The sequence below is a fragment of the Daphnia magna genome, linkage group LG3 (assembly GCF_020631705.1).
Source record: "Daphnia magna isolate NIES linkage group LG3, ASM2063170v1.1, whole genome shotgun sequence".
In the NCBI taxonomy this organism is placed as follows: domain Eukaryota; kingdom Metazoa; phylum Arthropoda; class Branchiopoda; order Diplostraca; family Daphniidae; genus Daphnia; species Daphnia magna.
The window spans coordinates 11,415,391-11,440,651 of record NC_059184.1 but is presented as its reverse complement, the minus strand read 5'-3'; the positions used below and the strand labels follow the sequence as shown (position 1 = coordinate 11,440,651).

General features: G+C 40.8%; 2 protein-coding genes and 1 long non-coding RNA gene across 7 annotated transcripts; 2 read left to right on the top strand and 1 right to left on the bottom strand.

Moving 5' to 3' along the window:
• Positions 1 to 690: 690 nt before the first annotated feature.
• On the bottom strand, positions 691 to 2,844 carry LOC116918672. The gene is made up of 3 exons (XR_004391620.2): positions 2,464 to 2,844; positions 1,464 to 1,668; positions 691 to 1,258 (listed from the first exon to the last, which is right to left on the bottom strand). It is a non-coding gene; the product is annotated as an uncharacterized LOC116918672 (long non-coding RNA).
• A 109-nt stretch (positions 2,845 to 2,953) lies between these two features.
• LOC116919385 (mucolipin-3) lies at positions 2,954 to 8,109 on the top strand. Of its 3 annotated transcripts, XM_032925354.2 has the most exons (13): positions 2,954 to 3,108; positions 3,678 to 3,801; positions 3,895 to 4,048; positions 4,239 to 4,354; positions 4,415 to 4,516; positions 5,612 to 5,829; positions 5,900 to 6,091; positions 6,155 to 6,305; positions 6,367 to 6,770; positions 6,849 to 6,998; positions 7,102 to 7,332; positions 7,400 to 7,606; positions 7,692 to 8,109. In XM_032925354.2, exons 2-13 carry the CDS (start codon positions 3,750 to 3,752, stop codon positions 7,896 to 7,898), a joined length of 2,184 nt encoding a protein of 727 aa, XP_032781245.2. In that variant the 5' UTR covers positions 2,954 to 3,108; positions 3,678 to 3,749; the 3' UTR covers positions 7,899 to 8,109. The 3 variants fall into 3 exon arrangements, with proteins under 3 accessions (XP_032781245.2, XP_032781246.2, XP_032781247.2); XM_032925355.2 differs by lacking the exons at positions 2,954 to 3,108; positions 3,678 to 3,801; positions 3,895 to 4,048; positions 4,239 to 4,354; positions 4,415 to 4,516 and adding an exon at positions 4,869 to 5,546; XM_032925356.2 differs by lacking the exons at positions 2,954 to 3,108; positions 3,678 to 3,801; positions 3,895 to 4,048; positions 4,239 to 4,354; positions 4,415 to 4,516 and adding an exon at positions 4,872 to 5,486.
• Positions 8,110 to 8,867: 758 nt separating this feature from the next.
• Positions 8,868 to 25,065, top strand: LOC116919384 (TBC1 domain family member 30). 3 transcript variants are annotated; one of them, XM_032925352.2, is made up of 11 exons: positions 8,868 to 10,346; positions 12,810 to 12,974; positions 17,880 to 18,091; positions 19,497 to 19,622; positions 19,779 to 19,835; positions 19,946 to 20,074; positions 20,633 to 20,979; positions 21,068 to 21,173; positions 21,302 to 21,363; positions 21,434 to 22,049; positions 22,313 to 23,160. In XM_032925352.2, the coding sequence occupies exons 1-11, from the start codon at positions 9,713 to 9,715 to the stop codon at positions 22,352 to 22,354; spliced, it is 2,496 nt and encodes an 831-aa protein (XP_032781243.1). In that variant the 5' UTR covers positions 8,868 to 9,712; the 3' UTR covers positions 22,355 to 23,160. The 3 variants fall into 3 exon arrangements, with proteins under 3 accessions (XP_032781243.1, XP_032781241.1, XP_032781244.1); XM_032925350.2 differs by lacking the exon at positions 22,313 to 23,160 and adding an exon at positions 24,287 to 25,065 and having other exon boundaries at positions 8,879 to 10,346; XM_032925353.2 differs by lacking the exons at positions 8,868 to 10,346; positions 12,810 to 12,974; positions 22,313 to 23,160 and adding exons at positions 13,058 to 15,274; positions 24,287 to 25,065.
• The last annotated feature ends 196 nt before the right edge of the window (positions 25,066 to 25,261 follow it).

Genomic DNA, 25,261 nt, shown 5'->3' with positions numbered 1-25,261 from the left:
TAAATTAGATAGCTGCCTGTGCACAATGTTGTCAATACCGATGGCATATGTGTAGAGGCTCTGATTGCGGCGCCGTAGATCAGTGTTCGATTCCCGATACGGAATTGCGAAAATATTTGGTATCGTTACAACATTCTTCATTCGAATTTACTGGGAATATTTAGTATTTCAAAACGAAGGGGTTTATTATTTTTTAAATTATAAAATAAAAAAAAGCACATATTGCTCGATAAAAATTTGTTTCATATATAATCGAGAATTTATCGTAAGGTAACCACAATTATTTAACACCTCATCTGGAATCGAACACCAATCTCCAGCTTCACAATCAAAAACGCTACACCTACGCCATTAACAACGACGTAAATGTTCACAGGCAGCTGAAACATAAGCTAAATTGTTTCGGTAAGAAACATTACTAAGCCCAAGCCCTAAATTTCCAACTGTCGTTTAAAAAAAAACACCACCCTGGGGGTTGCAAAAATGTCCCGACCTGTAACTTGCCTTAAAGCGTAATACCTTAAGGCACTATTTTTTAATGTCTAGACTTACCCAACCCTGCCCTGACGTGTCCATCACCCCGTCTACCCTCCCCCTTAAAGAAAAACAAACAAAAAACCCACTACCTTGCCAATAGGTGGCTTTAAAAAATTAAATCGGTGTTCGGATTTTTGTGCAGGATACTGTACTGTCAGTTAAAGGACAGCACTTTTGACAAATTAGTTTTTTTGAAAAAAACCGGGAATTCCAGTAAGAACCCGTAGGATTCATCTTCTAAGTAAGTTGTAATGCAGTTGTAATGCCAAAATGAAGACGGAAATATACAGATTTCATATGGAATTTTTTGTACGTGAGCGAAGAGCGCGAGCGCGAGCGAGAGCGCGCTCACTTTTTTTTTTTGCGAGCGAGAGCTGAGCTACGCTCACTTTTCAGCACTGAGCGGAAAGCTCTGAGCGCGCTCTCAAATCAGTGAGCTACTCCCAACTCTGATCTTAGACAGTTTTCGCAGCTTATGCTGCTCTTCTTTTAATTTCTGGCTAACCTCGTTCGTTGTCTTTGTTTGATGCCCTGTGCTTGTCTACGAGTTTGGATAAAATTGGACTTCCTGCTTTGATCTTCTTTCCGGGTTCGGTCTCTCGAAAAACTTCCTTCCTATTACGGGTTTTGGTACTTATACCATTGGCCATAGTAGGCATTCTCTGCTCTGGTTTATCTTCTTGTCTTTTGCTCTGCATTCTGTGTTTAATTTTCGATTCATCTATAAGATAGCAATGGGGCCGAGTAAGAAAATAAACGTTAAATGTAAACTCATTGTGGAATAGAAATGACATGCAAGGATTTCCACAGTTATTTTTACGCGAGTTCGAAAATTTTTAAAGTTACTCTTAGAAAGTCATTTTTTTTTTACACCGATTTCATCATAAATGGTCAACATTCATAAAGCCATACAATGAAAAAATTACGTTTTAAACTAGGGTCTGGTCAACTTTCCGAGTTGCTCGATGCATGATGTGGAATAGTTACGCAACGTAGTTACCAATCAACATATGGCCAAGATCCCGGACTGGAGTGGGAAAATTTTCAAATATCCCAGTACGTCTCTCCAGCGTTGCCTATATTTCCGAGACCGGCTTACTACCAGAACCAGAAAATACTACTTTCGCGAAGCTAAAAAAAAAAACATTATTTATTTAAAAAAAAAAACATGTTATTTTATGGACTTATTCACTGACGCATCAAGTCCATAGCATACACCAAGGCATGCACTCCCATCCAACCCCTCCCCCCTATTTATGCAACTATTTACGCAACTACACTCCGTACAGCTCTTTAACGCTGGCCCACTTGTTTTGACGGTCTGGTGAAACCTTTTCTTTCAGATGAATTTGTCGAAACAACGTAGCTTTCCGCCCTTCCCTTCGCCTCGTTTTTGTGCAGAGCTCAGGACTCAGGTGTTATAAAATTGTATAGATTTTTTACTCTCGGACAAACCTACATTTAACAAACCATCAAATTCGAAATATCATAAGTATCGAACGATATAGTCGTTTTCCTTTTAATGTAAGGGCAATTTTTTTTTATTGAAATTTTATCGAAATTCAGTTTAAATGTCTTCTTCATCCTTTATGTTAAACTTTCTTCACATTAAAATTTATTGTGATGCTGATTTAAATAAAATATTGAAAATACAAAACACTTATAAACGCAGTCATCGGTAGTCATTAACCCACATTCGGTCACAAGCAAAATGAGACTACATTGCTCATTTCCTCTGTTGAAACAAATGAAATCCACTCTGTTGCTTATTAGCGCTAACACAACCATCTTTTTCTAGATTGCCCGAGTATATTGTCGGTCTACAAACTGTAACACTATCTTTGAAATTCCTTGATTTTTAAGAAGCAAAGTTCTCTGAACAATTAACAGAGTCTTATCTAAAGACGTGACAGTCGGTAATCATACTTTGTTAATGACATCAGCGATGTGGTGTTACTCAAAGAAGCACATGTGATTTCAACGTGTTGTGGAAGGCCAAGAAGGCACACACGATAGGCGTTCGACATTTATTACTTTAAACTCCTACAAAATTGTGCGTGACCGCCAACAGCAAACACAGTGCAGCTAGAACAACGGATGATGTTATGACTTGTAACTTACTGCACTCTTGGTACTGTGGAGATTGTACATCCTCTTTATACAAAACAAGTGTCACTCTGTCTACTTGAATACACGCTGCAGTGTACTATGCCTCATGAGCTTCGAGATAAAATAGGGGGGGGGGGGAAATGGAGGAATGTCATCGTATCATAAAAAGAAGAAGATTAACTTTTTTATATTTTTCTTTAGGGGGGAGGAGGGAGAGGGTGAGTATCTTCGTTCGTAGGTTAAACTATGATGTCCAAAGTTCAAGGAGAAACTGGTTCAAGGCAGTTCATTGGTATTAGAATAGGGCTTCATCCACCACAAGTCTCTGGAGAGAAGTTCCGCAAATTCTTTCTCAACCTTCCTTAAGTCGTCAGTCACATTCGAACCTAGCAAAGAAGAGGGAGCCAGACAACTAATACTCGCGCAACGAACCTTCCAAAGTGACAGTCTTCTCAACATCAGGTAGGGTGTTCAATGCTTACCTTATTTCTTATTAGTCTGTGACATTTGTTCTATCAGAGAAAACTGAATCTACGGCCCTCCTTGACGCTTGCAAATCTTTGTGTTATTATCTCTCTCAGCTGTTGTGATCCTTCCAAACTGAGAAGGCAATTTCTCGAATTCATGCCATGCAATATCCGAATTGATAGACAATTTCATCACTAAGTGTGTGTGCTCGTTTCTTCGGTAGATTTTAAATGAAGGTCATTGATATTTTCGTGGGTAATGGCCGCCAAAAAGTGGGCCATTTGTTTTACACAGTTGCTTAACTAAAAAAAAAAATAGTTATTTTTGAGAGACACACGTTTTCTGAGATCAGTACAAGAGAGACGATTGTCACAGTCGCAGGCATCTTTTTCTTTGTGCCCATGGTCTTTCACCGTGATTAAGTGTTCAAAATCTTTCGATGGCATATCGTGTTAAAATCAAGACTAGCGTCCATCAAAAGCATTAACAACTATTAACAAGGCTAATTTTTCAGTGACCTGTTAGCTTGTTCTTGCTTGAACATATACAAATGTTTCTATTAGATCTGAGCCAGCCAATCAAGGCCAAGAACGAGAGGGGTGGAAGGAAACGCGAGAGGGTTTGATTGAAAGTTGATGGGGGTATGTTGTACGTCGGTTGTAGCTGCAGCTACATTTCATACCAAAGGTAACAATCAAAGGATTGGACGTTTTCTTCATTCTCTGTTGTTCTCTTTTAAATTGTGTGCTAAGCTATTTATTTTCTATTGAATGTAAACAGCACGTCGGAGCCGATCTTTGGGTCAAGAGCAGTCGAATCGTTCCAGCGCTCCGTCCGGTCCATCAGCTATCACCGGATCACACAATCAACAACAACGGCAACACCAACACCAGTGCCCACACGGCGGCCCCGCCCCTTCGCAACAGTCTCACAGGTTCGTCTAGAGCTATTTGGCTAGCTACTCGCAAACGTATCCATGATGTAGCTTGATGAAGGGGCGTTAGGCTCGTTTTTAATACGCCTTTCGTCGTACGTGGCTAAAATAGTACGTTGACGAAAGATAAAAAGATATTAAAGTTTTGATTTCCACTCGATAAATAAAATAAATTGTTAAAATTTAACAGGTTATTCCGCCATCGATGGCGACGCATATTGCGATTTTCGGCTCTTGCCCCGAATCTTGCAGCGGTGCCCTTCCGCAGCGAACTGATTCCAGAGGATATCAACTTTGGCCGTGATTGTAAATCCATTAGCTAATTGTAAATATTAAGACAATCAACAGTTTTATATTGTTTTCCAGTGTATCAGCTACCACAGCCGCTGCCTTCGCCGGATCACCATTACTTTAATCTTAAACCAACGGGGTTTTCGAAGTTTCATCCGAGCATTTTTCTGCCGCATAGTACGTATCGAATTCCAGTTGTATTCGTTCTTTACAAGCCCGCTATATCGGATAATTAAACACAAAATGAGTCACCAGACAACTGTCCCTTATAAATGTTAGGGGTTCGACAAAAAGCCTACGGAATAGAAAGGCTTTGTGACGTAATCGGAATTGAGTCAAGTTTTTCGGCTGCAGGGACTGGGCGGATTTCGTCAGTGAAACAGTTTGGGGATGCGATAAAATCAGAAATACCAGAAAAAAAAATTACGTGTCGTAGTCTGAAATTGTTCCGACGAGTTTTTCGTAGTGTCCTGCATTTTTTAATACCCCTTTTTAGTTCCGAGAAAATCTCAAAAATACTTTTAATGTTGTGGCACCGTTGGGAAAAAGTAAAAGGTCTCGGCTCTCGGGTGTTTCACATTGAACAGACCATGTTACGGGGCGTTAAAAAATAAATTCTGAGCTTGCTATAAGTTACTGGAAATTGACTGTGGTAAAATTTGCCATGTATCTTGCTTTGGAAGGAATTTTGTTTTCGTGCGCAAACCTTGAATGCCCCTATAAATGACATTTTAAATACTGTTACAAACGTCTACGGTCTACGTAAACAAGTGATGAAGCAGACGAAACGTAACCAGCTGTGAGAAGAAAATAACTTTAAGAGCAGTGAAAACAGCAGTGCTCTTTCTTAGTTTAAAGGTTTCGAGAATGAGATGAGTTTAGGGATTAATTTGTATAGTATTGTTTATATCATCCAAAGTGGTCAAAAACTACAGTGTACATAATAGTATGGCTACTCTTGTAGCTTCAGCCTCCGCCGTTTCGAGTCATGCTTCTGCTCAACCAGAGGAAAACAATGTGTATAATGACTCACTGTCTTTCTCTAATAATCAAGTTATTGGGAAACGAAGAGTCAGCCAAGACCTCAAAGGCATTTCCACAATCAATTCTACGGTTTCTTCACCCCCTCATAGCTTCCCTGTGTTAGGTAATGAAGTTGGTGAATGGGTATCTGATCAGAACAATCAATTAATTATTGAATATAATGGTTGGTGTGCTAAGGAGTTTGTTTGAAATGGAATATATGGTTCATTTGTTTTGTCTTTCTATTAGGTGAAATGTTTACAGCAACAAGTACAAACAGCACAGCTGAGTATGGGGTGACAATGGATTCTCCTTTGTTTACTCAGAGACACTCTCCAGCAGAGGAGAGGCTGAAGCGCAGGCTGAGGTTCTTTTTTCTCAACCCAGTGCAAAAATGGGCAGCCACCAGAAGGTTTCCATTCAAATTATTCACACAAATTATCAAAATTATCTTTGTTACTGTGCAGGTAATCATGTACCATTATTATTTGTTCCAGATAGATTATCAATACTTAATTTTTTTTTTTATGTGCCCAGTTATGTTTATTTGCATCTTTTCGCGATAGCCATGTCTTTTATGCCAGAAACACAGAGGTAGTGTTTTCACACTTATTCTTGCAAGAGTGGGATGTGACAAGGGAAGCCCCCCCTTATCCTCCCGCCGCTGGACCATTAGCAGTGTATTCGAAAAAACAATTTCATGAATACTTGGACTTCGCGATAGTAAATGTGAGTTAGCATTGATAAAACATTGCCATTAACAAACCAGCAAATTTTCCTTCTTTTATCAAGTATGTTAATTTGGAAACCAGTTCAATGGGGGCCTATTTTCGCCTTAAGAATTCCAAAGGTTCTTGGATAACCTACTGTCAAACAAATTACATGCACAGCCAATTTGAGCCTCAGAGCAATGAGTTCAATTTTGATAGCCATACTAAGCAAGGTAATATTTGAAAAGCTGTTTCGTCGCTACATGTCCTCATTTTTTCCCGTTATCTTTGAAGAATGCGTGGAAATACCGATCGATGCAGACATGTCCGCTTTCAGCAGCGAAGATTTCTTGCGACAAAAGAACATAACTGTCAACGGCATCTCGTTGGTGGAAGCTACTTTGTTGTTCTCCATTAAATCAATCCATTTTAAACCCAATGGTCCACTTAATGGTCCGGACTGCTATTCTTTCGATCTTGCGCTGTTGTTCAACAACCAAGGTGAAGACGGACAACTATTGGTTAGCCTGACTACCTCTGCGCAACACGTTGATTGTCATGGAAAAGTAAATCCTCCCGTCACTGATGGACCTTCCAAGTCTTTCCGCAGCACTGTGAACATCTTCGTCATCTTCACCTGTGCCGCCTCCTTTTTTCTGTGTGCAAGGGCTGTCATAAAGGCCCAGTTGTTGAAATGGGTATATTTAATTTGTTTAAACTTGCTGTAAAATCAAACAATTTACCTCATTAAAACAACTTTTTTTTTTGTTCTTTAGGAAACAAATGACTTTTTCCGACGCCATTTTAGCCGCTGCCTAAGCAAGCATGATCGGCTAGAGTTTCTCAACTTGTGGTATGTGCTAATTATAGTCAATGACGTGTTACTGGTTGCTGGATCCATCATCAAAGAACTCATGGAAAACCAGGTAGAATGAAGTTTCTTTGTCACATAATATTTTTTATCATTTAGCGTGTGTGTGTGTTTTCTAATCTGAATGTGTTACCTCTTTTCTTACGAATACCTTACAGCATATAGATGCTGACATGTGGGATGTATGCAGCGTCTTACTAGGAACTGGCAACCTGTTTGTGTGGTTTGGAGTTTTACGCTATTTGGGTTTCTTCCGAACGTATAACATGTTAATTGTGACACTGAAGAAAGCCTTCCCTTCGGTACTCCGGTTTCTGCTTTGCGCAATGTTGATCTATGCCGGATTCACGTTTTGCGGATGGCTGATTTTCGGCCCGTATCATTTCAAGGTTTTAAATGATTGTCTTTTCTTCAATAGGGTCACGTATTCATTTTTTGTTTTTTTTTGTTTTACAGTTTCAAACTATTTCTTCTACATCCGAATGTCTGTTCTCGCTGGTAAACGGTGATGACATGTTTGCGACTTTTGCTGGCATGTCCGATAGATCGGCGTTAGTCTGGTGGTTCTCACGACTCTACCTTTATTCTTTCATCTCGCTCTTTATCTACGTGGTGCTGTCGCTATTCATCGCTCTTATCATGGATACGTATGAGACCATTAAGGTACGTCTAGTTTTTAATTGAGTCTCTTAATTCATTTCGTACCTGAATAGATGGTAGTGAAATAATGGTTTCTCTTGAACTGTAGATGTACTACACGGATGGATTCCCAAAGTCGGACCTTCGTCAGTTTATCGCAAATGACGACTGCGTCGACAATTTGCCGGTTTACGAATCGCAAGCCTGCTTTCCTCAACTCTGGCTAATGCTGACCCGACGAAGATCCGGCTATGAGGTGATCAGCGATGGTCAAAAAGACGAAGAAGCGGAAGAACGGCAACCGATTTTAGCTTAAGAGCATTGTAATTTGATTGATCAGATTGCTAGATTGATTCATATTCTTCAGGGCTACAAGGAAAAAAAGCGGTGGAAGCAAAAGATTAAATGTCTATTTAAAGAACACGTATCCACATAAATGGAAAATTCTAATTTCGAAATTTTTTTCCCGGGGGACCAATAATTGAAAGCTGTATGACAAGCAAGATTCTATACACAATTTGCATTTATGTTTTGTTTGGTTTTTTTCTTTTCTTTTCTTTTCTTATTTATTGTTATTGTTTTTCCCCCCAGCCGTTTCAACTATGCTTTAAGAAACACAGAAAATATGTACGTAGATACAACATTTAATGTTTGCATCAGCTCTGTATTGCCCTACAACGATTCTCGCAAGTAAAATGCATGCAAGCGGGAAACACGACACTGACGACAGTAGGCTATTCTGAAGAATAAGGAACAACGAAAACCGGTAATATATGAAATATATGAAATTTCAAGTCGTTCTTTATGAACATTGTTGATTTCATGGAAACAAAGTTTTAGGCGGAAGTGTTCAGCGATCTAAACGTGCGGAGAACAAAAGCAATTTAGTTGAAGGAACTGCTGCGGTACATTCCGATCTGACTCTGAAGGCGAGTGAATCGTCTCCATCCCAGAGGGATGGGTGATATATCTGTTTCCGTTGAACACTCGGGCGAGTCGTGATTGCGTCCGTCGGTGACACCAGCCGCCGTCGTCTCGTTGTCGGTCCTTGTTGCCGTCACTTCATCTCTCTTTATCAGCGATAAGTGTCGTCCGTATTCTCCAGCGGTAGTCGAGTAGCGCAACGGCTCGTTCGTGACAGTTTTCCCACCTGACAGATGTGTCTTAATATCCGATGTCTGCGTGGTTGTGAAACGGTTAGGCAAGAGATGACCAGTGTCCGATTTCGTTGCCTGCATTCTTTTCAAATTTCTCTTCAAATTGGCGTAGCGATTCAACAACTTAGGAGGTGCCAGTCCGTTGTCATGGAGCTTATAGCGCTGTATTTCAGCTCGTTTCCATGGCAACCGTCACCCACATCAATATGTACTGTACGCACAGTTTGATACAAACACCATCTGATTTCAGTCCAAAAGTGGTGTGGCTCAGTTATAAAGCCAACAATGCGATTGATAGATAACAGGAAAAGCCCCATACAAAGGACATTCTACTGTGCGTGATGGCAGCTGAAGCGACATCCACCTGCTCCAACCTCTTCAACTGTCATTTCTCTGCTTTGCCACTGTATATCTTAGCGTGTGTCAGGGTAGAAAGAAGGGCAAATAAGGGGAAACTTTCCGCCCGCTAGGAACTAGTTTTAGTTCCTCCCCTTAATCAGTCGTCGGCGCACCGCACGTATCAACAAAACTCCAAAAGTGAGATAAGCGAACCGCATCGTCAACGTAGCGCAAGCATTCAGTGCATCAGACCGTTCTCTAGTTGTATCGCAAAGCGAGCCTAAAGTGACCTACTCCGTATTTCCATTCCTGCAAACTTGACGTTACACGCCGAACGTCGGCCAACGTGTCCGTGCGCCGCGTGCAATTCTTTCTGACGCGTTTCTTTCTTTTTTCCTTTTTTCTTTTTTCTTTTCAAAATCACCTTGACAAAATTCTAGTGCCACATTTTCTTTTTTTTTAACGTAAAACTTCGTAGGTGTACGTCAGTAAGTATTAACGAGGACGAGCGTTTGTGTATTTAAAACTGTTTCAACTGGTGCCAGTTGACGCACCAGCTGTCGATTTGGACCATACTCGCCAGGTGCATGACGTAGGGTGTGTATGTGTGTGTGTGTGTTAGCGCTCCGCGGCCATGATGTATTCCACCTTGAAAAAACTACCCGATTTATCCTACCGAAGCCATAAATTGCAAATGGCCACTGACGGAGACGCAAGGAGCTTCGATTCGTTCGACATACGGCCAGCGTATCTCGACAGAGGTCGATTTGTCGATCCGTTCAAGTGGGTGGCGACACCAATGCAGACCAGCAACTCGGCAACGACCATTTCGGCGAACAACAGCAACAAAAATAGCCGGGCAATGACGTCGTCGCCGGCCCATGGAGAATCAGGTGTGAGTGGAGTGACGGGAGTGACGGGAATTCCAAATCTGGTCGAGTTGGACGACGCGTTTAATACGCTAGATCCTGGTCAATTGTTGAGACTGTCCGCCTTTCTGTCGGAGACACCGAGAACGGTAGAAACTATGCCGTCTGCGCAACCCGTCCGCCTGCTGGAACGACGTCGTAAATCTTCCAGCATGTTGGTGGACGATCTGCTACATGAAATCTATCGTCAGCCGAGCAGAAAATACAGCGGGGATGACGACGAAGCCTTTTCCAGTAGCGAAGACGTGTCCAACAGCGAGTCGACCAACAATGGAATAGGCGAAGTGATACAAGGCTCGCGTTTCTCATCCAAGTGTGCCGAGCCCCTCAAAAAGAAAGGTGGTAACTCGAATCATGTTTCTCTTCTTGTTGCCATGTATACCTATAACCTAATCCAAGGGTATCGACCATGACGCATTTCATCGGCCAACCGTAGCTCCCCTCCCACCGCGTATTGATAATAGATATATGTACTAGTGGGTGGCACCCATTGGACTCCTTTAGAACTCCTATCCGAAGCAACGTGGGTGCAACTTTTCCATTTATTTGGCCTTTTTTTTGTTGATTCTTGTCAACTGAGAAAAGTTTATTCATTTTTTTTTCGCGTTGATTTTGGCTATAACCATAAGTTTCCAATCCCAACTCGCGTTGGCTATATACACACACGCCTATACATGAATTACGATGCATTATCACAGGATATAGTGCATAATGCGTTCGTGTACGATGCAAAAGTTCGTTTTAGAATCCTTGAATTGCATCGGTTGTTCAGCGAGCACCAAATAAAAATCCAGGCTGGCCCAAAACTAAATTCCAAAATCAATTTGGTTGACACGCGATAACAATTTTCGGCCAAGGCTCAAATTACCAGTCAACGTTATCTTTAGACTTTCTGGCAAAAAGTAGGATATGTAATTACGAAGGACAAAGGCCTGAAGGCTGAAACGCGAGTGACTTCCTTTATTTTGTTTTATTTTTTGACTTGCGTCAGCAAAATACTTCCCGTAGTCTAGGCCAAAGGGCACCCTTTTCCTGTACGGGAAAAATGTTTAAGTACATTCATTTAAAAAAAAAAAAAAATGGACCAACAAGAGAAAAAAACTTATTCGCCTTTTACCATTTTCCCGAGAAATGCATTAGATAAGATTCAACGATATAGGTGTAAAACCTATATAAGCTGGTTTCATAAGTAGTGATTTCAATTCCTAATTATCTCTAGAATCAAAAACATTACTAGTACTTTAAGCCTATAAAATGCTGCTTATTTTCGCCTACCAGTATGTTAAACAAGTACTTTGTTCAGTAACTAATTGAATATTTGTGCTCAACTGCGAAAGTGTCCTCCTTGCGCACTATGTCTTCATTTACGCTATGCCCAGATCGCGGGGAGCCCACACTTATGCCAAGTTAGCACGAAATTGCGTTTCCTTCCCACGCGCTTTATACGCCGCTTTCTCTTTTCTCTACCCACTTAATAGGTGAACGCTAGATGGGAATTTTCCAATATATACACAACAGCTTTCGCCATGTTGTCGCCTTTTAAATAAACCAATTTTTTTTATTTTTATTATTTCTAGCTATTTTTATTTTTTCTTCTTTACGAGAAGCTGGCAGCCCTGACATTTAAGTCACAAACAACGTTTTATCAGATTACACAACACAACCAGACGGAGAGAGAGAGAGAGAGAGAGAGGGAGGGAGGGACAAAGTCGAAAAGGCAAAGAGGCCGATATTGATTCGTTCTTTCCTCATGGAATATCGTCGCAAGTTTCAACCGATAGCGAATAAGAACTTTCAGGAGATGACGAAATTGCCTGAGACAAACACTTGCGCCCATTAAAAGTGGAAACAGCGCTTCAGTTTCGCAAAGAAATCGAGCCAATGTCCTATATATAGCTATCTTCTTGTTAGTTTACCTTTCGTGTACGGCATGCCTGATGCTTGCCACATACACGCGATTCCCGAAATTCGTGTTCCATCTTGTATTTGCTTTCTCTAATCTATTGCGTTTCTTTACGTTTCTAATTAAAATCACAACCAACAGACATGATGACCTTTACCACGACACTGTCCATACAAGACCAGGATCCCGATTCGTTTAGATTAGGGAAACACGTACATCGAATGCGGCGCTTCGGTAGGCCCGTGACTGAAATACAGGCGCTCGCTGATGTACATCATATACGCCTGGGCAGCAAGAATCAATTTCCCCTCGTATTTATATGTATAGCAAAACAGCGGGTCTTGAGAAGAAAGAAAAAAGAAAAAGAGAGGAAAAAAAAAGAAAGAAAATAAAGAGGTAGGAAATTGCGCGAAAACTAATAGAATTCAACCAACATAATTGGAAAGAACGCATTTGCCCAAAGCGACGACTGTATGAATGATTATTCTTCTAGACGTCTCAGAAGAAAAATACTTTTGCATATATCGATTCCAATTTGTGAGTAAACGATTCCTTCGAAACGAAGTAGATGGGCAATGCATGTAGCCTAGATACTAGAGAACTATTGATATCTCGTTTGTAATGACGAAAGACGACCGTAATTGTTCGAATAAGTCATGCGCATTCCGACACTTTATTTTTCGCACTTTCATTACTGGTGTTACCCGTTTCGTACCACATTAATCTCGTAATATGTTTTTAAAACACGACCACTGTTCAAACTATTCTTTTTTATTCACTGCCGGTTAACTATTTCATTTCAAGAATTCTTTATTGGCAAATGATTTTAAAAAATCGAATCCGTATCTTTTTTTTTTTTTTTACCATCGTCGCTGAAGTTTAATGTTATACATTTACAGATACCTCAGAGTTGGTGGTGGTGCGCGATCATTTACGTGAAGCTCTTTCGCGTGTAACGACGTCACTGATTCAACAGCTGACCAAGCGCGACCGCCTAGCCCTAGAGCGTGAACGTCACTGCGATGTCATCACGGCCATTCTCCAAGCCGCCTCACCAAAGAGAAGTAAGCCACTGTCAATGAATATTTAACGTTATTTATATATAAGTATATAAATATAAAAGAGATGCATTATGGGGTTAGGTATGAAATTCCGGTGTTTTGTTTGTTGCGTAAAAGTGGGATAGAGAAAAAAACAAGTTTTAACAATTGCGTGGCACATCGTGCTAGACCTTCATTGTGGCTCAAAACAAAAAGGAGAAATGATATTTAAAAGTGCTAATGAAAAATGATGTTGTGAGTCACTCTTAATGCACTGCATAAACAGCTCGTTTGGTGCTTCACAACTCGTTTCCGATTATAAGAAACGCAATTAAGCGGCTAATGCGTCGAGGCACTGAAGAGCGTTCATCTGCACATTTTCTTGGCTTAACGAAGAAAAGAAAAATGCCATCCGAAAGAAAACAATTCTCCTCCTTTCCCCTTAAAAAAAAAGGCGAACAAAAAAAAAAATAATGCTGGCATCAATACAGCCATTGCACATCTTGTCTATAGGCAACCAATTACTGGTGACATAACAAGCAGCAAAAACAATGCTAATGTGCAATCAACATTTGCATCATAAGAAAAGAAAAAAGAAAATAAAGTCAAAGATTTAGGCTAAAACTGGAATCGGTAAGCCCTTCAAGATCGCTCGTTCGATATGCAGATTTATAGAGCTTCGCTTTCTTCCGAAGCTATACACGCCATCCTATATATGTGGCCTCTCTTCAATTCTCGACAATAAATTCATGTCAAAATGGCAAGAAAAGAGAGGAAGCAGGAAAATAAAGGAGGGAAGAAAGAAACAGCCAGAAGAAAAAGATTAACAAGAGGCAAGAAAAAAAAAAAAAAGACCGAAGGCGTAAGAAAAGAAAAAAGGATGGTCAGAAGAAATCGAATATGGAGCACCATCGAGCACGGGGAAGATAAGGTTTCTTTCTGTTCACAGCGATTATGTCCTATAGTATTCTAGCATAATCTCTATACATGGCCTCTATCTTTAAATGTACTAAGTATTATTACAAATCGTAAAAAGCCATTCTTACCTTCACGTTAGCGACAAAAAGCCCTTCACCGTGCACAAAAAAGAAACAGCCATCAGCTGTGGATAGAAAGCGAAGACGAACCGATTGATAGAAAAACCAGTACATCATAAACGAACAATAAATACATAAAACCTGACGTAGAGAAGGCAATCGATGGGACAAAAAATGGCGTGGGCCTAATGCATTATTAAAGGAGTGCTACCATCTTTACAATTGCGTGGGTGAACGATCGTGGACAGGTCATTTAAGCAGAACCTTTACGTCACAGCGGCAGCAACAAAGAACCGGCTGATCTGATTTGTTCTCATGTTAAATGGCAGCCGATAAAACTCTATTAAGACAAAGGGCGTATGCTTAGAAGGACATACTTATACAAGTGCATGTTTCGTAACTATAGGGGATTGGGAAACAAAAATAATAATAGGACGCCATCGAAAATTCACGTATAAAAGGTAAGTAAAGAAAGAAAAAAGAGCAGAAAAAAAAGGAAACAAAAAATGACCGTTCGTTCGAAGGCAAAGATTTTATATGACGCTTTAGAGAATAGCATGTGCGTGAGTTATAAGCGTAGCCCATCGATGAGACGAAATGGTGGGCGGACAAGGATGCTGGATCTATATGGCGGAAAAACAGTCAAGTGGGGAAGGCTCCTCTGCGTGTGTGTGGATCGATTGGGACGTTTCAGTGCGCGTGCGCTGTGTTTGCCAAAACGCGTGTATAGGGAAAAGGCTCGTTTCGTTCGTCCGCCCACAACCGGCGCATACACACACACACAATGATCGTATCGCTCGTGCGGTGCCTAATATCTTCAGCCTTTTGTAAATGCCCAACGACGAGCCAGTACACGGCTCCTCTCCATCGCGGTAGGGTTTTTTTTTTGGAAACTCCCTGCGTCCGTCCATATTTTAATCGAGTATACATAAACAACTAAAAGTCCCCCCTACCCTCCCCCACAAAAAAGAAAAACAAAAAAACAAACCAAGACACTCACTGCCATCGGTCTTACGCCGATACAGTTTCTGTATGACGGATCGCTAAAGTGCGTGTTCAATTATCGTCGACTAGCGTGTTTTATTCTCTTGCTTTGGTTCGATGTTTGTTTGTTTTTTTTTGCCAGCAGCATAACAAAGTGTGTTTCACGAAGCTGGAGTGGTATACCTTTTTGTTTACGGCTGATTTTTGTGCGGCTACCAACATTTGGTGATCTCTTTTCTTTTGGCCGCTGATTCCTGATGAACGAATTCTTCAATTCGCTTCGCCGTGTACCGTCGACCAAAGGTTTAATTCTGGATATTTTGTTTTTTTAAATTTTCCTGCTTGTAGACGTTTCTCTGCCAGAATTTAGTCTCCGTGACTCATCTCAAATTTTTTTTTTTCTTCTCCCTCTCCCTCCTTTCTTCGTTCCATAAACATTGGTGACACGTACCCCGACGTGGAGCCCATATCTTCTTCCTTTACTTTTGTTTGGCCATAAATTTCCCTGATACTTCACACTTTTGCACTCGCAATCATCGGGAAATGCTAAGTGTGGAAACGTCGATGTCGGTCGCTCACGCACGTTGCATCAACAGCTCTTGGAAAAGATGAAGTAGATGAGCTTCTAGCAGGCGGTCGTTTATTTAGATGTCATGTACACCAATGAAATACCTGTCGCCGGCACATGTCGTAAAAATGCCTCTTTCAAATCTCCCACTGAGGACTTTATCTCTTTCCGTTCCGGAAAAGGAGGGTAAAGGAAGCGCGGTTGGCCGTCGAAAGACGGGGAAATTGAGTCATTCCTCTTCATTTACATTCGTCTCTTCTTCTAACTGCCTGCTTTGAAAAATGCCGCAATTAATTCCGTAAGTATCGATCCGCGTGAATCAAAGTCACGACTGGGGAATAAAAGTCTATCGACGCAACTGATTCATGTGCAATAATTGTACACGAAGTCAAATCGAAAAACGATTTTGACGTTTGGCCTAATCAAATGGCGACACGAGAAACACGTGTTGCTCAATGCACGTGTATTGGCAGTTATGGCACAAGCGTGCTTGAATGTGTTTTGCTTGAAATATAGCTAATAATACTGTAAGAATCGAACGTGCTGTAGATTTCTGTGATAAAAAAAAAAAGTAGAGCTGGACCCGTAATTTAAAAAATCAAAGCATCGCGAGTTAGATCATAATCAAGAGGATGTAATTATCTGTCCTTCTCAAAAGAATTTGAAATGCTGTAAGAAATCAAACGCAGTTTGGCTTCTTTGTCGCGTTCAGCTCCATTTGGAACTGCTGGCGCATTATCGACTTTCACCTTTGTGCTGTTTTGTTTTGTTTTTGTTTTTCTTTTTTGCATGAAAGGTCACTCGTCTTATGTTCTTTTCTGCTCCTCTTTACTGTTTCGTTATTTCGTCACCCATTCGCTTCGTTATTATCCATTCTCTCTCCTCCTCCCTGTTTTTATGCGCTTCGACACGTCAACAGCGGAAATTGGTTCTGTACACGACAATCGCGCAGGAATCGCGCTCCCTAACAAGATTATCTTTTCTCATTAAATTATCTGTCATTCGAGTTGGATGACGCCGTGCGAAGGTTTTAGTACAATAATCTACGGTTAGGAAAGAAAGAAATTAAAAAAAACAAAAGCAAAAATCAAGTAGGAAATGGGGGAGGGTTAAATCGACAAAACAACGCCGGAATTTTATCGGAATTTTCAATAAAAGGACTTTTGTTTTGCTACATCCACGACGAATGCGTGGTTGCTTATGGGAATCTATCCATCATAGTCCAACGTATGGGATGATGATGTACGACGACAGGGCAAATGTAGCGTTGCTTTGGGCTGGGCAGAAAACTGTTAAAACTAATCATCAATTTTCTTTTTTCCTGGTGGTTTCTAACTACTTCATCCCGTCTCATCGCATTGCTCGCAAGCCCCGAGGACTGCATCACATAACGTTCGTCAAGGATCGTAATCCTCAACGAAAATGGGTGCCAACTAAAGTTTGTTTTTTTGCTGCGTCAGAGGATAACAAAAGAAGAACCGGATACCACGAAAAAAACCAAAAAAAAAAACAGGGGGGAATTTAAACAAAAAAAAAGAAGAGTTGGAGCAACGAAAGGTAACCGGAAATGTATAGCTCACGGCGCAATAAGAACCCAAAACCAATAAGTGAAACTGATACTGATCCACCTCAATAAAGAACGGGTGATTAGGTTTCATTTATACCAGTCGCCAAACTTATACGTCCGGTTGAATAATACGAGCACAGCGGAACCTTATTTTATAATCGGAAATAACTGAATGGGTTTTAGATTAGGCCAACGCATCAGGGTTTTTTTTTATTAACTTGGCATCGCTAAAACGTTTCAACTAGAACAGCAACCGAGGCATCCATTTTGATAAAGTGTAAACAAACATTTTATTTCATTCAAATTGAGAGAAAGGAAGAAAATAATGTTGTTTTTCAAACCATAACGGGAACCGACTTCCCGCGCCAGGAGGCCGGTCGGCTGACTTCATTATGCCACTCCTGCATAATGCAGTAAGCACAAAGTATGCGTGTTGTTGTGTCTCATGTTGTTATGAAAATATACCAAGAAGCTTGCAACAGGATATTGGCGTTCGCCATGTTCCCCTGTCAGTTCCAGTTTAGCAATGCACATGCAACTGTAGTTCAATATTATTAAAGCCAACAACAATTTCATCGTTGGGAAATTCTTTTGTGCTGAACCAAAAAGGTGTATCGGAAAAGTGGAATTTGAGCTCTGCTATAACATGTCAATAGTCTAATGATTAGCATTTTCGACATATAGTGGTTCGACTTCGATTGGCTTTTGACTAATGTCTCGTCCGTGATTTATCCGTGTAATAATTTACACGCGAGTTGTTTATTTTCGATTAGGTCAAGATACCAAAATGCGATTCAGCATTGATCCACCAGCGAACAGCATCGGTTCCTCGACTTCCTCTCTTCAATCGCCTTGTTCCAGCTCGCCACAACAGAAACCAGCCCAACACCAGCTGTCCGAGTCGTCCGGGTTTCAGCAATGGCACGACGCTATGCGGATGGTCGCTCGGCTTCCGGGAGGTGTTCCACCTGAGTTTCGTCGCAAGGTAATGTTGTCCCATTGGCTAAATGCAAAGAAGAAAAATGTTTTCTTTTATTATTGTTTTATTTTACCCGACTTTATCTCTGTTCACGTACATCACGTTACGTTACACCAAACTATGTACACATTCTCTGCTATAATTTAGCAATTAAAGCAGCTGAAGCCAAATTTCGTTATTTAGCGTAGCTTTTTCGAAAAGAATGAAATTGTCGAAAGAAATCGGTTATATGTCTTGCAGGCTCCTCGTCATGTTTAATGAGAATGTCTCACTATTTTCAATTTTTTTTTTTAAGGAATGCTCGGATTTCATGGTATTTTTCGTAAATACGTACTTATCGATAGGTTTTCCGTCGGGTGAACAGGAATGTTCGTGTCGGTATGCTAGGCCTATAGTAAGCCTATATACGTATAACCAGTTGGTCCCCTTTTTTTCCTTTTCGTCGCTGAAAGCCGAAAGCTGTATACAATTATACATACTTGGCATTTGTGTTTGCTTTTGTATTTCTTATGCGAAACTATAAGCCAGAAATAAGAATCAAAGTAAACACAAGTTTACTGAATAAAATTTATTCATTTATTGATGAGGATATCGTCAAACAGATCTGATTTCCATAACATTTGCAGATGTATAAAACTGTGGGAAAAAGGAAAAAAAAATCTATTGGATTGGGTTGTTTGCCAATACGATACCTCGCAACTGGACTCTCCATATAGCGATTTCAATAACTGAGCTTTGCATAATGTACAACAAAAGTGAACTATACAGTATAGTTATCAAAAAGCCGCACAAGGAAGAGGAAAACTGAATGGAGGAAAGAGAATAGGTTGATTCTTATACCAGATCTATACCGGTAACGGCGAAGAGTAGCAGCCAAAAGTAAAGTTGTTTTAACTGCGACTCACTGCAAAATGCGTAACTAGTTCATTGCAATTGCAGCAGTCGATGCTTTTATCGATAGGATTGCGTTGGGAAGAGGAGGGCATCGCCAAAAGTTGCTTCCTTCCTTACAGGCATGATGGTTTAACGGAAGACGTATCTTCTTCTCAATGTACAGTTATATTGCAGGGTAAAAGCTATAGTTTTATAGGTCTGCATTTCCGCATTTCGTTTATTGCACAAGAGGGAGTAAAAGTGTATCAACAAATTAATACATGCGAAAAGTTAAACTATGGGGTTTCTGAATTGCAATAATACTCAGATACGCCTATGATATATATTGCATGATAAAATGATGGCATTCATATACGGTTGTGAAAAGCCATTATTTACTTTCTTTTATTTCTTTATTTTTCCTCGGTCAATCTCAACAATTGACTATTAAACTTGCTTTTCTTTTTTCTCTCTCTTCTTTTAAACAAAATAATCTGGTCACGTCCGGCTTCTTTTATGTCGACATTGTCACGATCAGCTGTGGCTGGCGCTGGCTGAACAACATCTTTTACGGATTGGAGTTGATTGGTCGGACGTCGAACGAAATTGTTTCAATGATCGGATCAACCCAGATGACGAGGATCTCGGCGCTCAAATAGTTCGGGTAAAGAGACTGGATTTTTAAAGCGCGAAGATGTTCTTGCCAGCAATGGCGTATTCAATATTACACCCTGAAATAATTGAAGATTTCCACGAAAAACTAATCCTACAACGTTGTTTTAAATTGGCTGTAATAATTAATCGGTTTGATTTTATGCAGGATCTCCATCGGACGGGATGTAGTCTATTCTGCGGAGAAGATGCCTTACCTAATCAGGTAGCTATACTGAAAGAAACCCTTAAAAAATTCTCCCGCGAATCATTCTGAAATTGAGAAAATGTATAAAATCTTATTATACACACATGATGGGTATTCATTATTTACAGGCGCTACTCAAGCGGGTATTACTGGCCTACGCCCGTTGGAACAAAGAAGTTGGCTACTGTCAAGGGCTTAATGTTCTGGCCGCCCTGTTGCTTGAAGTTATGAACCGTTCCGAAGTCGAAAGCCTTAAAGTACGTAAGCAGTTCAATGCATTCATTATACCTCTTCAATACGGTTTGTCTCGTAATGCGATAGATTTTCTAGTCATACGTGTATTAGCATTTGAAAGTAAGAAGAGCGCAAACTGGGAAGATCGTGTTTACCGCTATATACACTTAAGATAGAACAAGAGTGGCAAAAAAAATCTGTCGTAAAGCAAAGATCTAAACACATATTTACGGTTCGTGTTTCTGCATAAATATTGAGAGGACTTGGCACGAACAGGAGAGCTTTACCACGCAGGGTGTTAACAACTTGAAAGAGGAAAACAACAGAAACAATGGGATTATACGTGTATGCAGAGGTTATACCATTTATTATTCCCGACGGATTTTCGGTAAGAAGAAACTCAACGGCGACCTTTCTGCTGAATGTTAAGCCTTTATGCCTAGCAACCATAAATCAGAACGACTTTGAAGTTCACTTTTCTGATTGGCAATCATGATTTATGATTCATGTTTCTTCCACAAACTATTCAACACATCCCTCGCGTCAATGACCTTTTTTTTTTTTTTTTTTCAAAACTATAGGTGATGATCTATTTGATCGAAGGTGTACTTCCGACAGGCTACTTTGCTAACAACCTACGTGGCTTGTCCATCGATATGGCTGTGTTCCGAGATCTTCTGCGCCAGCGGCTTCCTGCCCTGTCGCGCCATTTCGAAATGCTCCAACAATCCGAGTCGAGCACCGGTTCATCGTCATCGTACTGCATTGAGCCGCCACTAACCAACGTCTTCACGATGCAGTGGTTTCTCACCCTTTTCGCCACTTGCCTACCAAAGGCTGCTGTCCTTCGTGTATGGGATCTTATCTTTCTCGAAGGCAACGATATCCTCCTGCGCACCGCTCTAGCCATCTGGCAAACACTTGCAGAGTGAGTTTTCTGTCTATTTTGTTGCTCTACCTTCTGTAAATTCCAATTTGAATTGTTAATGTTTTGATTGATTTCTTGAATTGTATAGGCGCATTCTGACGGTGAGGACGTGCGATGATTTCTATTCAATCATGGCTGTTTTGGCTCGTGAGATGCTCGAATTCGGATTGATGGAGCCTAACCACCTGGTCCAGGTTTGATTTTCCTTATAAACCACGAACTGCTTTAATATTTTTAATAACATTTGAATATTAAATCGCAAAAACTATAAGCAACGAGTTTATGCAAAATACGTCATCATCTCTCGTTTGAATGTTTGCAGACAATCGTCAGCATGGCACCTTTCCCTTTTCCCGGACTGAATGAACTCCGCGATAAATACCGGTACGTGTCGTATATTATTCATCGCTAAAGTTACTGCGTTATTCTAAACAATTCCGTCTCTCGTTTCCAGATACAACATCACGCCATGGAGCGGTGGAAGTGGTCGCGTTCGTTTGTTTTACAGTGACGACGATCCGGATATGGAAGCGGAAGAGGACGAAGACGAGGAAAAAACGAAAGCCATGAACGCCGTGGCCACCGTTTTCGGCGGTCTGATGACTTCATCTTCCCTTTTCCGTCACACTGGCCGACGCATCACAGACATTACATTCCGGAAATCGAACAATCTAAAGCACACATCTTCATCAGCCTCACCTATAGGCTCGTCCAGCAACGAGAAAGAGAAGCTCCAACTGGACATAGCTGCCTTGAGAAAACAATACGCCAAACTTCGCGAGAGGCAAAAACAAGCGCACGTCATGTTCTGGACAGTGGCGTCCGGTGCGTCCAGCAGCGCCCGGCGTGGTTCCTCAGACGGCACTACCGTTTTTTCGTCTTCTTCCGCCTCGTCTAGCACCAACCCTGTCAACCACTTGTTAGCGGGTAGGAAGCCTTTGCTAGCTCGTAGGCCTTCGGTATCGTCGTCGCCTTCAACTTCGTCCAATCCTTCGCAGCAAGGGCCAAAATTAAGACTGCCGCCTCCGCGGATTCCTCCGGCACTGGGAACGAACAGCAACGATGACAAGGTACGAAATATTTTACCATTCGACTTGAGGCTAAAAGGGATTGAATATAAGGTCAGCTTCTTGCCTTTGCCAGCGTGTCAAACGCACAGACTTTCTGCTGTTTGATTGTCGCACCCAGTTCACAGTTCACTCTGCTATTGCACACTCTGATCTATTCGTTTTCAATGGGCAAACTGATGAAGCGTTCGCGTGTTTCTTTAAAGCAATTTGATAATCCTTGTCACGGTGTAAGACGTTGACATTTAAAAATTCTGATTTTCCAGGTTAGGCCTTTTGCACTGGAACACGATGGTTATGCTTTTTGAATATGCCCTTTCCGTACGAGTTTTCGGAACTGCCACGAAGAAAAATGATATTGGCCTAATATATCAAATCGTGTTCACCATGAAAAATGGAAGAAAAATGTGTCTATATGTTAGGTTTAAAGGTAGAAAGCAGGATACATCTAGAGCGAATATTTAGAGAGAACCCTTAATTTTCAAAGCAGTCCTCGCGGCTCTTTGTGGCGACGTGAAAATCTATTTTTAGGGCCTATTCGACAAATCTATTTATTTAAGATTTTGGACTGCTGGCGGGAAATTTTTAAATGGTCTTATATATATGGTATCAGCTAGTTTGTTAGTGCGCAAATCAAACTATATTTTGAACGGGAGGCAACTCGCCAATAAGCGTACCCTTTATCTAATGTTTATCAAAGATTTTCATTTTTAGTTCTCTTCGCGTACCCTTGTTTTTTTTGTTTTATTTAGTTTCCCCTGTTTGTGCAATTCAAAACGGTTTAAAATGTTTTTCAAGTTTTTTTGTTTCTCTTTTTTCCCCCACTCATTCGACTTCCGACGATATAAGACGGTGTAATTAGGACTGAAGGAAGCGCCGGTTTTCTTATTGATATTATTATATATATGTCCTTGCTTCTTGTCACTGACTGCTTGTTCGTCAGCCGGATTGTCTTTCGCTGTTGTTCTTTTCGAACCACTGTCAACCGATCTACCCTAAACAGTCATCCTATTTTCTGAAACGTCGTCTTGTTAATAACTTGTCGTTGTGCTTGTTTTTGCTTTTCTCTGTACTCTTTTGAACTGTGTACGGAATAATATGCGCGTACATGTGACCTTAGACGTCTGCAAGCGCTATCGCAAAGTCATATATTTTTGGTCGTTATAACATAGAGTTGGAACAAAGAACAAGGTTCGCAATTTGGGTACGGTAGACTATACCTTCCTTCCATATATCTGATACAGTAATCATATAGTGAAACTATCGCTACAGTGCGCGGGTAGGTTTATGAGTGGTGGTTAAAACAACTATTTGTTAAGGAAAGTTCAAATGTGTCAGGCATTTTAGAAACGCTACGCCATCGCGATGGAATCTTAAAAAAAGGAATCCAGGAAAAACGTATATTTCATAACCCTAACCTTTTGATTCACGGATAAGCCTTGCATGATGATGGTATAGTATCAAATTTTAGCAATGAAGACTTTGAGTCTGAATTGGGACCAAATGAAGAAGGTTATAATTTTTAACTTCAAGTTTGGATGAACTGAAAATGTAGCAGACTAATGTATCTAATTTTTAAGTTATCTGTTATCATGAATTCTGTTGTTCAAGATTTCTAAATTTATTTACCACCGTAAAGCAAAGTTCTTGGGTCCTATACTGCTATAGATAACGAATCCAAAACGTTGTATTGGTAATGGCATATGAACACTCCAAAATGAATGTATTCGCCCATTGAAGCTATAGCACGAGCCCTTCTAATTTCCCTTGAATTTCTGTTCTTATCTTACCGCTTGCAGCTTCATTGTGCATTTTATGTTTGCCGCATGGTTTCCTCTAAAAACTTCTTAACTCTCGGCGATAGTCTAGATATTGAATGAGAAAACAGTCTTTTCAGCACAAATCGTTTGCAATGGATTCACAGCTAATGAGAAAAGAAAACATTGGGTTGAGATTTTACTTAGGGTTGAAGTATTTGAATAAAACAGCGAGTTGGGATAGAGAATTCTTTTTTGCTTTTGATTTGAGTCCCCCATGTAGCGCACCTTTTTTTTATTCACCGCACGGATCAGTAGGCCACACCCAGTTTTCTCCGTCCCACAATATTTCCTTTTCCACTATATTTGGCTATCATTTTAAAACACGCTTGTAGTTTGTATTATATCGTTTGGTTTTAGTTGATTACATTTTGTATTTATTTTGTATTCTTGAACGTCCGTGAACGTGTATAACGTATATAGGCTTATTTTTCGGCACCGTCGACGCCTTCTGACAAACCCGACGGCCAACCTGCGTTTGGCAACATGACAGCTGATGTAGCGTATCCGTCCAAAGATCCCAATCAACGGCAGCACAATAAACAGCATCAACAGCAGCGTCGCAACAGCGGAAGCGCCACGTCGTCCACCATCGAACAGCAACAAAGGGTGACGCCGTCATCGTGTCAATCAGCAACATCACTGCCAATGATGGCGACCACGACCCGAACGCCGCCAATAACCGTTAACCGTTCGCGCTTGGTTCAAGAACTGCTGGAGCAGAATTCCGCCATGTTATTGAAACTAAAGGACCGCCCTAAAGTAACGACCTCGGCTGGGTTGTCGTCCCTTTCGTTAGACAACGACAACGAACCAGATCTTGGTGACGGTCATGACCAACAAAGAACCTCGTTAAACAATAGCAACAGCGCAAATAGTCCCGTCCATCACCATCCCTTCCCAAGACAAGGGACCAGAACACCAAAAGACGTCACCATCAAATTAGGACTATACAGCCCTACTCAGAAATTTTGATTATGTCTACAACCACCTAGTTATTGCAAACTCTGCTGGCTACGAGAAAAGGATCGTTCTATTATCCCTAACTTCTATATTGAAGCTTGTATTCCGATGTTTGCTGACGGTCGTGATTGATGCTTTTTGCTTGAGTTGCTTCTTCACTTGTACACAGCAGAAAAACAATGCTCCATGGACGAAGAAAAAAAAATAGCGAATATACAATAAATTGGTTGTCTAGTTGACTTGTGAATTACACGTCTCACTGTGGGTGATTGGAACGGATTGAATTATAGCGCGCAGAAAAGTAATATAAATCAAATATTTATAGTTACCTTAGTGAGCAGCACGCGAAAAACGAAGGTTTTTGGCACCAGTTTGAATTTTGAGCGCCCGAGGAACTTCTAAAATGATCCTTTCAAGTGGACGTCGTTGACTATA

What these genes read in the sequence shown, in the direction of transcription:
- LOC116919385 (XM_032925354.2), top strand. Translation starts at nt 3,750, where the DNA reads ATGGGGGTATGTTGTACGTCGGTTGTAGCTGCAGCTACATTTCATACC. An exon ending in CCTTCGCAACAGTCTCACAG is followed by an intron (nt 4,049 to 4,238) that starts GTTCGTCTAGAG and finishes AAAATTTAACAG; the next exon opens with GTTATTCCGCCATCGATGGC. An exon ending in TTATCTTTGTTACTGTGCAG is followed by an intron (nt 5,830 to 5,899) that starts GTAATCATGTAC and finishes TTATGTGCCCAG; the next exon opens with TTATGTTTATTTGCATCTTT.
- LOC116919384 (XM_032925350.2), top strand. Translation starts at nt 9,713, where the DNA reads ATGATGTATTCCACCTTGAAAAAACTACCCGATTTATCCTACCGAAGC. An exon ending in TCGGCGCTCAAATAGTTCGG is followed by an intron (nt 19,623 to 19,778) that starts GTAAAGAGACTG and finishes GATTTTATGCAG; the next exon opens with GATCTCCATCGGACGGGATG. An exon ending in GAACTCCGCGATAAATACCG is followed by an intron (nt 21,364 to 21,433) that starts GTACGTGTCGTA and finishes TCTCGTTTCCAG; the next exon opens with ATACAACATCACGCCATGGA.